The sequence below is a fragment of the Phymastichus coffea genome, unplaced genomic scaffold, assembly GCF_024137745.1.
Source record: "Phymastichus coffea isolate CEN01 unplaced genomic scaffold, Cenicafe_Pcof_1.1 PCOF00003, whole genome shotgun sequence".
Lineage (NCBI taxonomy): Eukaryota > Metazoa > Arthropoda > Insecta > Hymenoptera > Eulophidae > Phymastichus > Phymastichus coffea.
The window spans coordinates 13,605,539-13,618,492 of NW_026706814.1; the positions used below are offsets into that span (position 1 = coordinate 13,605,539).

Genomic DNA, 12,954 nt, shown 5'->3' on the forward strand with positions numbered 1-12,954 from the left:
TCTGTTATGAATCAACTGATTTCGTTGTTGATTTGGAAAGCAACTCCTACATGTATGCATGACTAAGCTTCGGTTGCCTAGCAACTGGAAACACAAACAACTTTCTACCATTATGATGACGTAGGTTAAATATAGAATACACCAAAAACTTGTCAAAAATAATTTTTTTTAAGTTCCAGGCCATGGATCAATTTATATATTTTTGATCCATATTAAAATTAAACAGTGACATAGCAATGTTTTCGTAAAGTGAAGTAAAATATAATAGTGTTTTCTACTATAGATTTTTATTAAATTTGCGAAGTATGGTTGGAAGAGCATTTTCTGTGAAAGTAGACTTGGATCTACATGCTGTAAGTTTTTTTTATTTTTATTACTTCTGCTCAAAATAAATTAGATGCGTTTTATATCTTGATTCTAATTACTTGTTTTTTCAGGTCACCTGCCCAGGTGTTTGGCTTTGTCCTAGTGGTAAAGTTGCATTAAAGATCAGTATTTTTAATTCCTGTGTCTCCACGCATCGCTTGACACCAATATTTCCTCTTCTATACCATAATAAATTTACATTTAAAAAAATATTTATTGGAGTAACAACACTTGTGGAACTAGAAAAAAAGTTGTCTACAGAATATATCTTTGCTGAATTGATTCAGTGGTCTTCCACAGCAAACAGGAATGTAACATTAGCTGTATTTGAAACCAATTTGGTGGAATTGTTATATCCTGTTCCTTGTTACAAAGGCTTATTGGCAGGAGTTGATGTTGATTTACTCATGGAACCAGCAAAGTGTTTCCCAGTATGAAAATGCATTTTATATCTTACTAAAATGACCTTTTACTAACTTTTGCTTTTAAATAGGGTATTTTATCTCCAAAAATTGAGGTATCAACAAGAACAACTATAGAAGAGGTGATTGATTTTGATATTTGTCCAACAAAAGCTCGTTTAATCAATCCTAAAAATATAACAACATTGGTAAGCAGTTTTAAAGAGTTTGTTAGATATTTATGAAATATTTTTAAATTAATATATGATTAATACTTTAGAATCAACCATGCAGTCATAAAAAAAAAGATTTATTAGCAAGCAAACCTGTTATAAGACAAAAAAAAGTATGTCATTCAAGACAGAGAAAATCAAACTCTTACATATGTCGAAGGTAATTTGAGCTAGATAAATTTTTAAATCAACTGAAATAGTTTTATTTCAAGTATAAACTTGTTTTAGTTGTCGACGTCGACCAAATAATGTTGAAGTTCTTCATAACTGTGATTGCTCTGACAAGCATACATTATTGCATAGAGACAATTGCTACTTATCAAAGTCACATAAAAAATCAACATGTGAATGTTCATCAGTTGCTTCAAGAAAAAGTTGTGAAAATTTTAGTATCTGCAATGATGCTCATATATTTGATAGCTGTCCTATTTGCCTTAAGTACAAATGTTATTTTCCGAGTCATAAATCAGAATCCAACAACTTAGAAAAATGTTATGATAGAAAAAAATATCTTAGTTTAGATAGTGAATGTTCAGATAATAGAACAAAACTCTTATATAATAAAGATTCAAATATTCATGATGATTACAAACACAAAGTTTCAAGGTTGTCAAGTGCAATAAACTCCATTGATTTAAAAAATAATAAAAAAATGGATTGTGCCTCAGAGCAAGTACAAACTGAAGAGAAGTCTTCAAAACATTCTTGTTTAGAAAAATTGAATAGTGATTTAATTTGTAAGTCAACCAGTGCACCATCTCTAAAAGACGACCCAACTACGTCAATGTAAGTAATTGCTTATAAATATAAAAAAATTAATTTATTAATTAATTTGTACTTGCTAACTTATCTTAAAATTGGAAAATTTTATTTACAGTTTACGCGCAAAAATGAAACAATTAGAAAGAACAAAAGAGAGATTAAATTATGCCAGATGTAAAGAAAGGTATTGTTCTATACTTTTGTTTTTATAAACAAAATTTCATAGATTCAATGTATTCATAATCGATTTATTTTTTAGAGAATTGGATCACATTTCATCTTGTAATAATCTTCACAATAGTCAGACAAGAAGGGGATTTTATAAAAATTTAGGAAAATTTTACAAAAGAATGTATAAACAAGCTAAGCAACGCGCATACGATTTAGATGAATTATGATTATAATTGAGATTCAAAGTCTTTCAACCCATTAACTAATTTTTCAGGCGTTTGTCGTTGACAAAGGTATCGACTCATTTTGTTTCCTTATTTTACGTTTTTTTTACAATGTTATGAAAATATTTATTGGGAAATCTTTTATAATGCCATTTATACAATAATGTATGGTACAAGTTCGATAAAAAAGTGAAAGAGAATATTTTTTATGTCAGCCTACGTTTACCAACTTCGTGCTTTCTAGTCATTGTTAACATTGTTTAATTGTGTACAATTTAGCGTATAAAATATCTTTTTAATGCGTCAAAATATAGGTTTTATGTGTTATTTAGGTAAAGCAGTTGAATTTTCATGGAAAAATTTCTTTATTTTACAAAATTCATCTTTATTTTATATTGAGTAAAGCGCACCCTAAATGCTTACTTTTTCTATACAAATAAATTATAAATTAATAATATAAGCATTTTTAATTACTATGATTTACAAGACAATTAAGGATATTCTTTTGAAAATTACTATTCCTTAGATTTTCTTGAACTTCTAAAAATAATTTTATTTTGTTATACAGCGGAATAAAATTAATCACAAATTGAGTATCGGTAATGGTATTCAAAATTGAGATCTTCATCTTCAAAGTTTGCTTTTTTAACACATATTAGATATGTTTAAATAATTTTCGCGGTAGATTCCATCTGATTATAATGTAAATTTTTTTTTCGCTCGGGCGTAAACGCCACACGAGACAAGAATCTATCCCGCACTTGTATCGTAATGTACTATTATTTTGCTTTTTCACTATTTCCATGTAGTTTCATCGTATTCTAATAAGTATGTGTAATCTTCTAAAGGTTTTTGATAGATTTCTGATAGACAATGTTAGTAATAGAATATTTTCATAAAAATAAATACTTTCTAGCATGGCTGACATAAGAGAACGTCCTTAAGTAAAATGTGAACCATTACATTTTAACTTCCAACTAAAGTCGTCCAATTTCCGATTTGAGAGGTTTGGACGATCATGTTCAGGCAACAATTCAGTCTTATTTAGCTCTTCTAAATGGCAAGATTTTTGCAAGACAACGACTGGACGGTAAAAATAGATTTCAGCCAGGCATATTTTCATGTTCCAATAACGGAATCTCATTGCAACCTTCTTTGTCTCATCTACAAAAATGAATTACTTGAGATGACAAGCTTGCCCTTCAACCTCTCATCTGCACCTTACATGTTTGCGATGATAACGTATTAGATCGCAAAGATCTATCGTTCGCAAAGTGAGTGATTCTGTACTTGGACGTCTTTCTTTTGGCCCTTCAGAACAAAGCTAAATTAACTGCCCAAGTCCCCGAGGTCTTCAAATTTTCTAGATGAATGGCTTGAGAAAAGAGCTGTACTCTTGAAACACTTCAAAGTTTATTGGACGATCTCAATTTTATGCGCTGTCCCATCTCCTATAATGATCAAGTTCTGTTGGTGGAAAAATACTGTATTTTCCACAGTTCAACTTCACATGAGTTCATTTAAACAACAACTAGCTATCGGGCTCATGGACAACATAGATATCTTGGCATTCGATCATGAAAGAATTGTTTGAAGTTTATGTAGCTATTCGAGGATTTTCGCGCAATTTCCAGTACGCACATGTCCTCGTTTAATCAGACAACCGAACTCTCACTGCGTGCATCAACAAGGAGGGTGGCACTCGTTTAATACATCTTCTGAACTTAGACCTATTGTTTTTTCGAAATAGTCGATTTTCTACACGTTACTATGGAAGTTTATCTACCGGGGAGGTACAACGGCATCGCGGATCGCCTATCCAGAAAAAAGCTGTTGTCCGAACGGCGTCTGTTATCCGAAGCAAGTACAAAGACTTTTAAATAGTGGGGCACTCCGGAGGTCGATTTTTTTGCGTCGACGAGATCAGCGGTGGTGGACCGTTATGTAACAATCGACTCAACGGACAGTCAAGCCTTTTTCAACGACACTTTCAGCAATACTTAGCAGTTTAAGTTGGTTTGGGTTTGGGTTTGTCACATCGATATTTTCAGTATCAAAAACTTTTAAGGTTTTTAGAGAATAAAGCAAAAATATATCCGAACCAATTTTTTTTTAAAGAACGGCATACGTGGGAATTATATACATGCTTAGAAACGTTAATAAGCGCTAATAACAACTTGCAATATTTTATTAATCAAATTGTCTTAACAATATTATAATATAAATTACAAATCACAGTTAAAAATAGCATAAATAAATAGAAAATAATGCAATGACAAAGAACGCATTTGTGTACGCCGCAAAATCGTTTTTCACATTGAAAATTTCCGAGCCTTTAAAACATAGGACCATTTCGAATTTTACCAAGAATTTGTACATATTATAAAATTATGAAAATATTATTCAGAGCCAGTAATATGATGAATTAAGTAAAGCCATCGGAGAGCCGTGCGCCGCTCTAAGCGTTGTCGATGTAGCCGCATTCCACTCTCGTACTAATTTTGCTGTATCTTGGGATTGAAATTGAATTGAATTGAATTGAATTGAAGACAAAAATATTATTATCGTATTTGATAGCCTAATTAAAAAGAAAAAATTATATGTATGTCAATGATTTGCTTAACGAAAAATTACAATTTTGTTAATGTCGTAGACTTAATTGCATTCAAATTATACTATTTCTTCAAAAAAAATATTTCGAATGATTGCTACCGAAAGAAATAAGTTACTGTTGGTATCACGTTGCTCTCCAACTTATTTTTTATTTATATTATAACACCTGAAACTTACAAAACACGGCTTCTATTAAAATTATTTACAAACTTTAACAATTTAGCATTTAAAAGTTTAAAAAATGTATTCAGAAAATCATTGAAAATTATGATGTTTAATCATTACTTAATAATTTGCACCAAGTCCGACGTCAATCGAATAAGTCATTAAAGAGATAATTTTTTTTTTGAAGAATGCACTTTATAAATAAACTAATTAATTTTTTTCAAAAGCCTACCGCAATTGCATTGAGGCAGCTTCGAAGTAGACGCTGAATTTATTTTGCGATGTTCTATTCATTTTTAATAAAATGGCAGGTTACTGCCCTCGTAAAAAGTAGCTTAAAATTCCGTGTTTTTTTTCCTTGTTATCGCTATTACAATTTTACTAATTAAACTAGATCGACCGCCGACAAACTAATTGATGCGTAAAACAAAAAGCTTTAACGCTATTTTTTCTATATCATTGTGCGATTTGTTTTCGCAGAGCTACACGCTCGGAAAGTAAGAGTCCTATAATTTTTTAACCGATAGTAGAAGCCTTACTATATAGATATGCACGCTCCGGACATACATCAGAAGTAGTCAGGGCGCCGGGATAACTTTTTATGCAATGAGAACACTTGAGTGAGAGATATTGTTTTGGACGTGAATTAAAATCAAGTATAGATTATATCAGACTCATAATAGCATTCAAATAATGAAAATCTGTTTCAGAGGAAAGATTGGGTTAATACGGTCTACTCGAGTAACTGGCTGATCTTCACAAAATCCCAAAGAAAAAGTGCGCGTATCACCATGTTATTATCATAATCTGGCTTTACGTTTTATATCATTGTCAAAGTGCCAACAAGTTTTAAATACATTTATACATATGTAAACCTCGTTTATTTTTTTTAAGGTTATATCTCCGTCAATATAATATTTATACATTTACTAAAAAATCATTTGCATATGCAACGCTCAGTGCGCTGCAGAAGCATCAAATTCAGCAAAATTTCAAAAATACAGTCTGATAGAATTACTTCAGTGGCTCATAATATTTTACAATCTTCGCTTATTTTATTTCACTTACAATTTTTTAAATTACATTACCTCGGTTACGTTTTATTTTTCTTTCGTTTACTCTTCTGTAAAAATAAATACGCTTAAAAATAAAAAGCTTGTTTTATTTGAAATGTTTTTAATTATTTTATAATTATATTAATATGGCATCTATTCATCAATCGTCATCTGTTGGGCTCGATATCAATAAAATATATTCTATTTATCGTTTTCAGTGGTTCATCTATATTTTTTAATGTTATACCAGTTTTATATTAATTTTTACGATTTGCTTGAAATATGCTACCTAAAATACCAAAACAACATGGAACGTGTAAATATAGAAGCCGTTTTATGTACACCAATGTCCGATACAATAAAACCTGTTATTCGATGTTTTCCCATCAATTATCGCTTTTACCCGACGCATTCTGAAAATTTTCAATGTGGCTTAAAATATTATAATTAACATAGATAGAAAATAAGATTTTCGGTGTTACAAAAAAAAACTAACCAATATAAGAAGCTTCAATTTTGTTTTTAACGATATTTCTTAATGTATAGAAGAATATAAAAGAACACGCGAACTCGTCGAAAGGAATTCGATTATACTATATAAAATTCAAAGTATTTCCTCTAATCTATAACTGGTGAGACCCGTTTGGTCGCCGTCCACAGCCCGTCGGCCTCGAGAGACAAGCCTCCAGTATGATAATCCAGCACTTTACCGGACGATCGACAGAGTCAGATTATCTAGGCTTACACGTTCAGACGTCGTAGCTTTCTGTGAAAATGAAGTCCTTTATCGAATATTCTCCGGAATGTGAGTTTCCCATTCAGAATTTGCCATACGGTATTTTCTCTACTGCTAATGATGTAAGTCTATATTGTGCCGAAGAATTTTATACTGATAAGTACTGGTTTTTTTCAAATTTTTTAATAAACGGTATAGGTTACGTTAGAATTGAAAAAATTATGATTTTTTTGCATCATTAACGTTCAGTCTTCATCGCGTATAAGTTTGGAACATGAAAGCATTGTTATCGTCTGATTTTTCTTGATTCTACAAGGTTTCAGACGAACTAATAATTTATTATCAATCTGCAATTTATCATAATATAAATACCGGTTAAGCAACTTCTTACAAGCACTTTTAATCGTATAATTTCTGCCCTCTCGTGACATCTAAGGTTTAAGAACGTAAAGTACTGTGCGTTCAAACGGCTCGGTATAACAGGTTTCTGTGATACACTGACGTACCTTGTACTACTATAACTATACCGTTGACTATACTGAATCAACGTACCATGGCGTACACTATATTGTCGTTATTTAAAAACTTGAATAGATGACTATATTGAATCAAGTTCAAATACATAAGATAAATATTGTCGTTATTGATAAAAAGTATATATGAATTTGTCTAACGCTGATTTTTCGGATGCGTTTTTATAGCCGAAGAAAAGAATAGGCGTCGCAATTGGAGATAAAATTTTGGATTTATCAGCGATATCGGATTTTTTTACTGGTCCGTTATTGGCAAGTAAGCAGCATGTTTTCCACCAAGACAGCCTCAATGAGTTCATGTCACTTGGTAGGCCATCGTGGATCGAGGCCAGGCAAACCTTGCAAAGCTTGCTCTCCATTGAAAATGGCACTCTGCAACAAGCCGATATTCGATCGAAGTAAAAAATAATTCGCGCTATTTCATCGTAAGCTAGTCGTAATTTTAATTTGCTTCGTTTGCTTCGCGATTGATGTTTCCAGAGCGTTCGTGTCTCAAGAAAAAGCGACGATGCACTTGCCGGCTAGAATAGGCGATTACACGGACTTCTACTCGTCCATTCACCACGCGACAAATGTTGGGATAATGTTCCGCGATAAAGACAATGCCCTCATGCCGAACTGGTGAGATGTTTTAACGTTAAAGTATAATTTCGAAAGAACTTGGGAAAGTAAAAGTAAGACCATGGCTCTGACTAAAGGAAGTACCTGCCGGTGGGCTACCACGGCAGAGCCAGCTCGGTGGTTGTGTCGGGTACGAGCATACGGCGTCCCCGTGGTCAGACGTTGCCGGTGGAGGGCGCGACGCCGGTCTACGGGCCCTGCCGCCTCATGGACTTCGAGCTCGAGGTGGCCTTCTTCGTCGGGGGCCCGCCCACGGACCTCGGCGACACGCTCAGCGCGTCGCGCGCCCGCGACCACATCTTCGGACTGGTCACCATGAACGATTGGAGCGGTGAGCCGGATCGCCCTCGCTTCGACTCGCCACGCGCAACTCACCACTGATCGATTGCAGCCAGGGACATCCAAAAGTGGGAGTACGTGCCGCTAGGCCCGTTTACGGCCAAAAATTTAGGCACCACTATCAGCCCGTGGGTGGTCACTCTGGAAGCTTTGGAGCCATTTGCGGTTCCTAATATGACTCAAGATCCTCAGCCGTTCCCCTATCTGAGGCATCGCGATTCCTGCAGCTACGACATCAAATTGGAGGTCGATATAAAAGGTAAGCATCGATTTCACTGTTTTTTTTTTTTGCGATCGACGCGTAGGATACAATTGTCCTATGTACTTTGTCATTTTCTAGGCCCCACCGGAGTTGTCACAACAGTCACGCGCAGCAATTACAAGTACATGTACTGGACAATGCAACAGCAGTTAGCTCACCACACTGTGACCGGCTGCAATATCAATCCCGGCGACTTAATGGCCTCTGGAACTATTAGTGGAGAGGTAAGTAATTTTTTAATAGAGATGACAGTTAGTTTTTCTGTAAGTATCATACTTTGTGTGTTTTATTCTTTTATATCTTAGACTTCTGATTCCTACGGTTCATTGCTCGAACTTTGCTGGAAGGGTACTCAACCCGTACCTATGAATGATGGAAGTACCAGAAAATTTTTACAAGACGGAGACGAAGTTTGTATTCGAGGTAAATCAGTAGTAGCGTTGTTTCATTCAATTTACTAAATATATAAGCAATTGATCAATGGTTTTTTTTATTTTCCGATCAGGTTTTTGCGAGGGTGATGGATACAGAATTGGTTTTGGACAATGCACTGGAAAGTTACTGCCTGTGAAACCAGAATAAGACATTGTAACAAGGCACCCGTACCTTACATACTTTCGGGACGACGGAGAGCAATATCAAGGCATTAAAATTGCTAGTAAGTAGTTGAATGAGGGAAAAAAGATATAGTATCATAATTATGAAGATACCAATCAGGAATGCAGACAATTAGGAAAGCAGGGAGATGGCAATGAAATGTATCGTGTGAGACTCGCCGTGAGGAGCATCCTTTTCCTCCCCGTGAAAGCCTAGAAAAAAACTACTAGTTTCGATTTAATTTACGGTTTGCTGCTTCGCATTAAAATGTATATTTATTTCGTTATTGACATACATAAAACTTTGATGGATTGAATAGTAACATTAAACTCAATTCATGTTACTTAACCTGACCACCAATATCTAATATTCTACTATGCTGATAAAAATAAATATATGCCTAAGACCACACTAAAGATCTGCTATTCAATCAGAACTGAATTCATTTGTTAAAAAAAAAAAAAAAAAAAATCAGGCAGATACGTTCAATGTTGAAGAACGCATAGCCGTGTTTATTTTCTGAAAAATTTATAAATAACGTTAAAAAAGCTGTAAAAGGTCAATTTTAAAAATGAAAAGTCATACAGTAGTAAAACATATATTCCCATAAATTATCAGTGTTAAATTTTTATCACATTATAGCTGAAATGTTTTTTAATACTTTTTTATATAACATGTTATTACATCAGATTATGTTTTATAATTCTTAAAATATATTCTAATATATTTCGACAGAACAAACGCATCCATGGAATTAGTTTAGTAATTTTTAATATATTCTCATAAATTGTTAGTGTTGAAATTTTAATCACATTTTAACTTACATCAATATTTTCTTATAACATATTATTCAATCAGATTCAATTGAATAGATTGAAAATTATTCGAATAAATTTTCAATAAATGGTCAATTCAGGCAAATGCTATTTAATAGTTTTCAATATATTCCAATGCCTTACATATCCGAAAGCAAATATTTTCAAATAAAAATGTTGAATTTGAGTGCTATTTAAAAATACAGTTTATCTATGCTAATATGCATCTTGTGACTTATAAGTCACAAAGAAAACGACAAAACAGTCATAAAATCATCGGTCGTTTAGTAGTTCAAGTGTTAGATTAAGACGCAGGAAGTCAGGAGTTCGAGTCTCAGACATCTTCCAAAGATGCAAATTGAAGAAAAGAGATCGGAAGCCATTTCAGTTTATTCTTTTTGCTCTGCTACAGTCTATTGAAAATTAATTATATTGTTAGAAATTTTTTATACTGTCTTTTGGTAATTTTGTTGGCGACAATCCAATAGAATTTAAATGTTTAAAATCTAAATTTCAATAGCATTACTTTCTAATCTAATTCCAATTATTTTTATATGAGATTTAAGAAATTCAGATTCACGATTAAGAATTATTACTGAATTTTTAATATTTGTTGTGCCTTTTGGACTGTAAAGAAGCTGAAAAACGAGCCAAAGTCATGGACCTTCCATGGAGACTTCCATGGCCTGGCGGCGCGTAAGCGACTTCAATACGGATTGAGCATCCTCTGCGTGTAAAAACCCGAGTGCGGGTGCCTATAGGCTTAAGACCACATATAGGGTTTCTTACAACTTATGTTACAATGTTTACAACTTGGACGCTCATTTAGATTAAGAGAGATAATATAACAGAGCTGCTCATATTATCAAAATTTGGTCCACATGTGTTTGGCGAGAGCGATCAGCGTTTGGGAAAATATCATGAAAAAAAGGGAGAAGAGTGAGGCCGTCTGCAAAAGGGCAGAATGCATTAATAAATTGTCGGAGCGTCTGTATATAATGCACATGCATGCTTTCGCCGTTGTTACTTTGACGTTTGTACTTCAGTTTACCAAACTTTACTTATCATTATTAATTATTTAACATATTACATCACCAATTCCAACTCCAATTCCGCAATATTCTCATTTAAGTCGTAAATTTGTCATACCTATTGTTTATTATGACTTCATTTTTATAATCGAATTTGTGTACAAAATATGAACCAATAAGACAATTAACATTCAATTATCTATAATTACAGCATTCGATATAATTAAATTGATTTGATACAATATTTTATGCGATTTTCATTTTATGACTAATCTAAACCTTGAAAAGCTCGTTATGAGGTTTTTGAAAGACGTAATTATTTGCTATCCATCGTTGCAAATAAAATTCTAGAACTCTCTAACATTTTAATTTCACTCTGTTTCAAAGATAAAAGGTAAAGCATGTTGTAAAGGAAGAAACTCAGTGGGAACGGTAAGAAACAGGAATGAGATTGCAGTTCAGTGGCCCTCACCTTATCGGCTTGTTAACGCTTTCCAGCCGTGCTGGAGATAGAGCTGTAGGTTTCTCGTAGTGCGTGCGAGTTAGAGAGAAGAGGAAATAAAGAAAAACTGCACATAGTGCGGAGAAACGCAGGCCCAAATCATGAATGCTAGTTTTGTTTTTAATGAGGTAACATTTTTTAATATCAAAAGTGGAAAGTGCTGTATAATTAATTTCGTGGCGTCATTCAAGGTCTGGTGGTATACCACAGCAAAAGGAATTCATATCCATTGCTTAAGCATCGTAATACAACAAAAGTCTTATATTCTCTAAGGATAAAGCATTGCAAGCCGTATAAATCATTGCAGTCATGAACACTCGCACCATGCTTGATAAGTAAACCTGCAATTGCGGACGTTGGTTGACGAGCTGCTCACCACAACGGCAGATTACCATCCCTGCGTTTCATTCGCGGATTAACGCCCGATTCCAAAAGTATTTTAACTTGAAAATTCATAGAAATTATATATATAATTGCAAGCCTGCAAAACATACTTGTTCAAACTGTGAAGCATATGGAAATAAGAAAAACCATCGTTATCGTTGTAGAATTCGTAAAATGGAAATTTTTCAAAACCAGCCTCAAAACAACACCTAATGTAGAGGATCCATAGACAGACGACGATCCGCCTCAATGCTTTGGAACGACATAGACAAGCAATTTATTTCTCAAATGGACGACATTGCCATTTATGGCTCAAGCCAACAGGAACAAAAGGACGACTATTGAATTTTCTAGTAGACACCAGAGCAGGACTTTCAATAATCAAACATTTTGTACTTTATAGAAAAACATGTAGTTCAATCAAATAGTCCATGAACTAGAGAAAGAAAATTTAAATGGCAAACGGCCCATATACAATGTATAGGCAATGCAAACTCAACACTTTCGGAAAAGATAATCTACAATGTAGCCGCAGACTCATTTCCACTCGATGTTATTGGATATTTAGGGACAGATTGGCTTAAGAATTATCAAGCTTTATAGTTACCGCAACAGAAACAATAGAAAATAGAGATGAACATAAAAACAGTTTATTCAAGTTTAATGGAAAAAACTTACTCCAATGCAGCCAAGAATTAATGATCGTACGACGTACCTCAAGATACATTATTTTTATTTAACATTGAATAAAATTAATCGAATAAACGCAATGGTCGCATGCACGCAATTTTACAATGAAAATGAGTGGTCTCTTCGAATGTCCAAACTGAACTGAGCTCATACAAGAAAAATAAAGGTCTTAAAATAAGGAGAGAACGCCGCTACAAAAACTTTTTCTTCCCCACTCCAGGCCCAAGGTTCGGGGCGCAGTTTCCGCGCGATGTTCATTAGGCGCCGCCTACTACCCGACTCCTCTCTCAATCCACCGTGACTCAGCGTCGGCGGTGGCTGTTCTCGAGAAGTTTCGTCCCTCCTCCATGAGAAAATTCTTTTTTTACTTTCCATTGTTATTCGTATGTGACTCATCTTAGTCCTTCGACTACGTGCTCAAACGCTGCTTCGAGAGCGGTGATAGTGACATCGC

The 12,954-nt window shown here is 34.0% G+C and overlaps 2 protein-coding genes across 2 annotated transcripts; both read left to right on the plus strand.

The window, feature by feature from the left end:
• The first annotated feature begins 141 nt into the window (after window positions 1-141).
• Window positions 142-2,579, plus strand: LOC131665192 (uncharacterized). The gene is made up of 7 exons (XM_058936910.1): window positions 142-353; window positions 438-797; window positions 860-976; window positions 1,048-1,160; window positions 1,229-1,786; window positions 1,878-1,946; window positions 2,022-2,579. The coding sequence occupies exons 1-7, from the start codon at window positions 306-308 to the stop codon at window positions 2,158-2,160; spliced, it is 1,404 nt and encodes a 467-aa protein (XP_058792893.1). The 5' UTR covers window positions 142-305; the 3' UTR covers window positions 2,161-2,579.
• A 4,128-nt stretch (window positions 2,580-6,707) lies between these two features.
• Window positions 6,708-9,810, plus strand: LOC131664887 (fumarylacetoacetase). Its single transcript, XM_058936332.1, has 8 exons — window positions 6,708-6,848; window positions 7,428-7,657; window positions 7,740-7,880; window positions 7,958-8,211; window positions 8,272-8,478; window positions 8,560-8,705; window positions 8,787-8,904; window positions 8,987-9,810. The coding sequence occupies exons 1-8, from the start codon at window positions 6,765-6,767 to the stop codon at window positions 9,061-9,063; spliced, it is 1,257 nt and encodes a 418-aa protein (XP_058792315.1). The 5' UTR covers window positions 6,708-6,764; the 3' UTR covers window positions 9,064-9,810.
• Window positions 9,811-12,954: the final 3,144 nt, after the last annotated feature.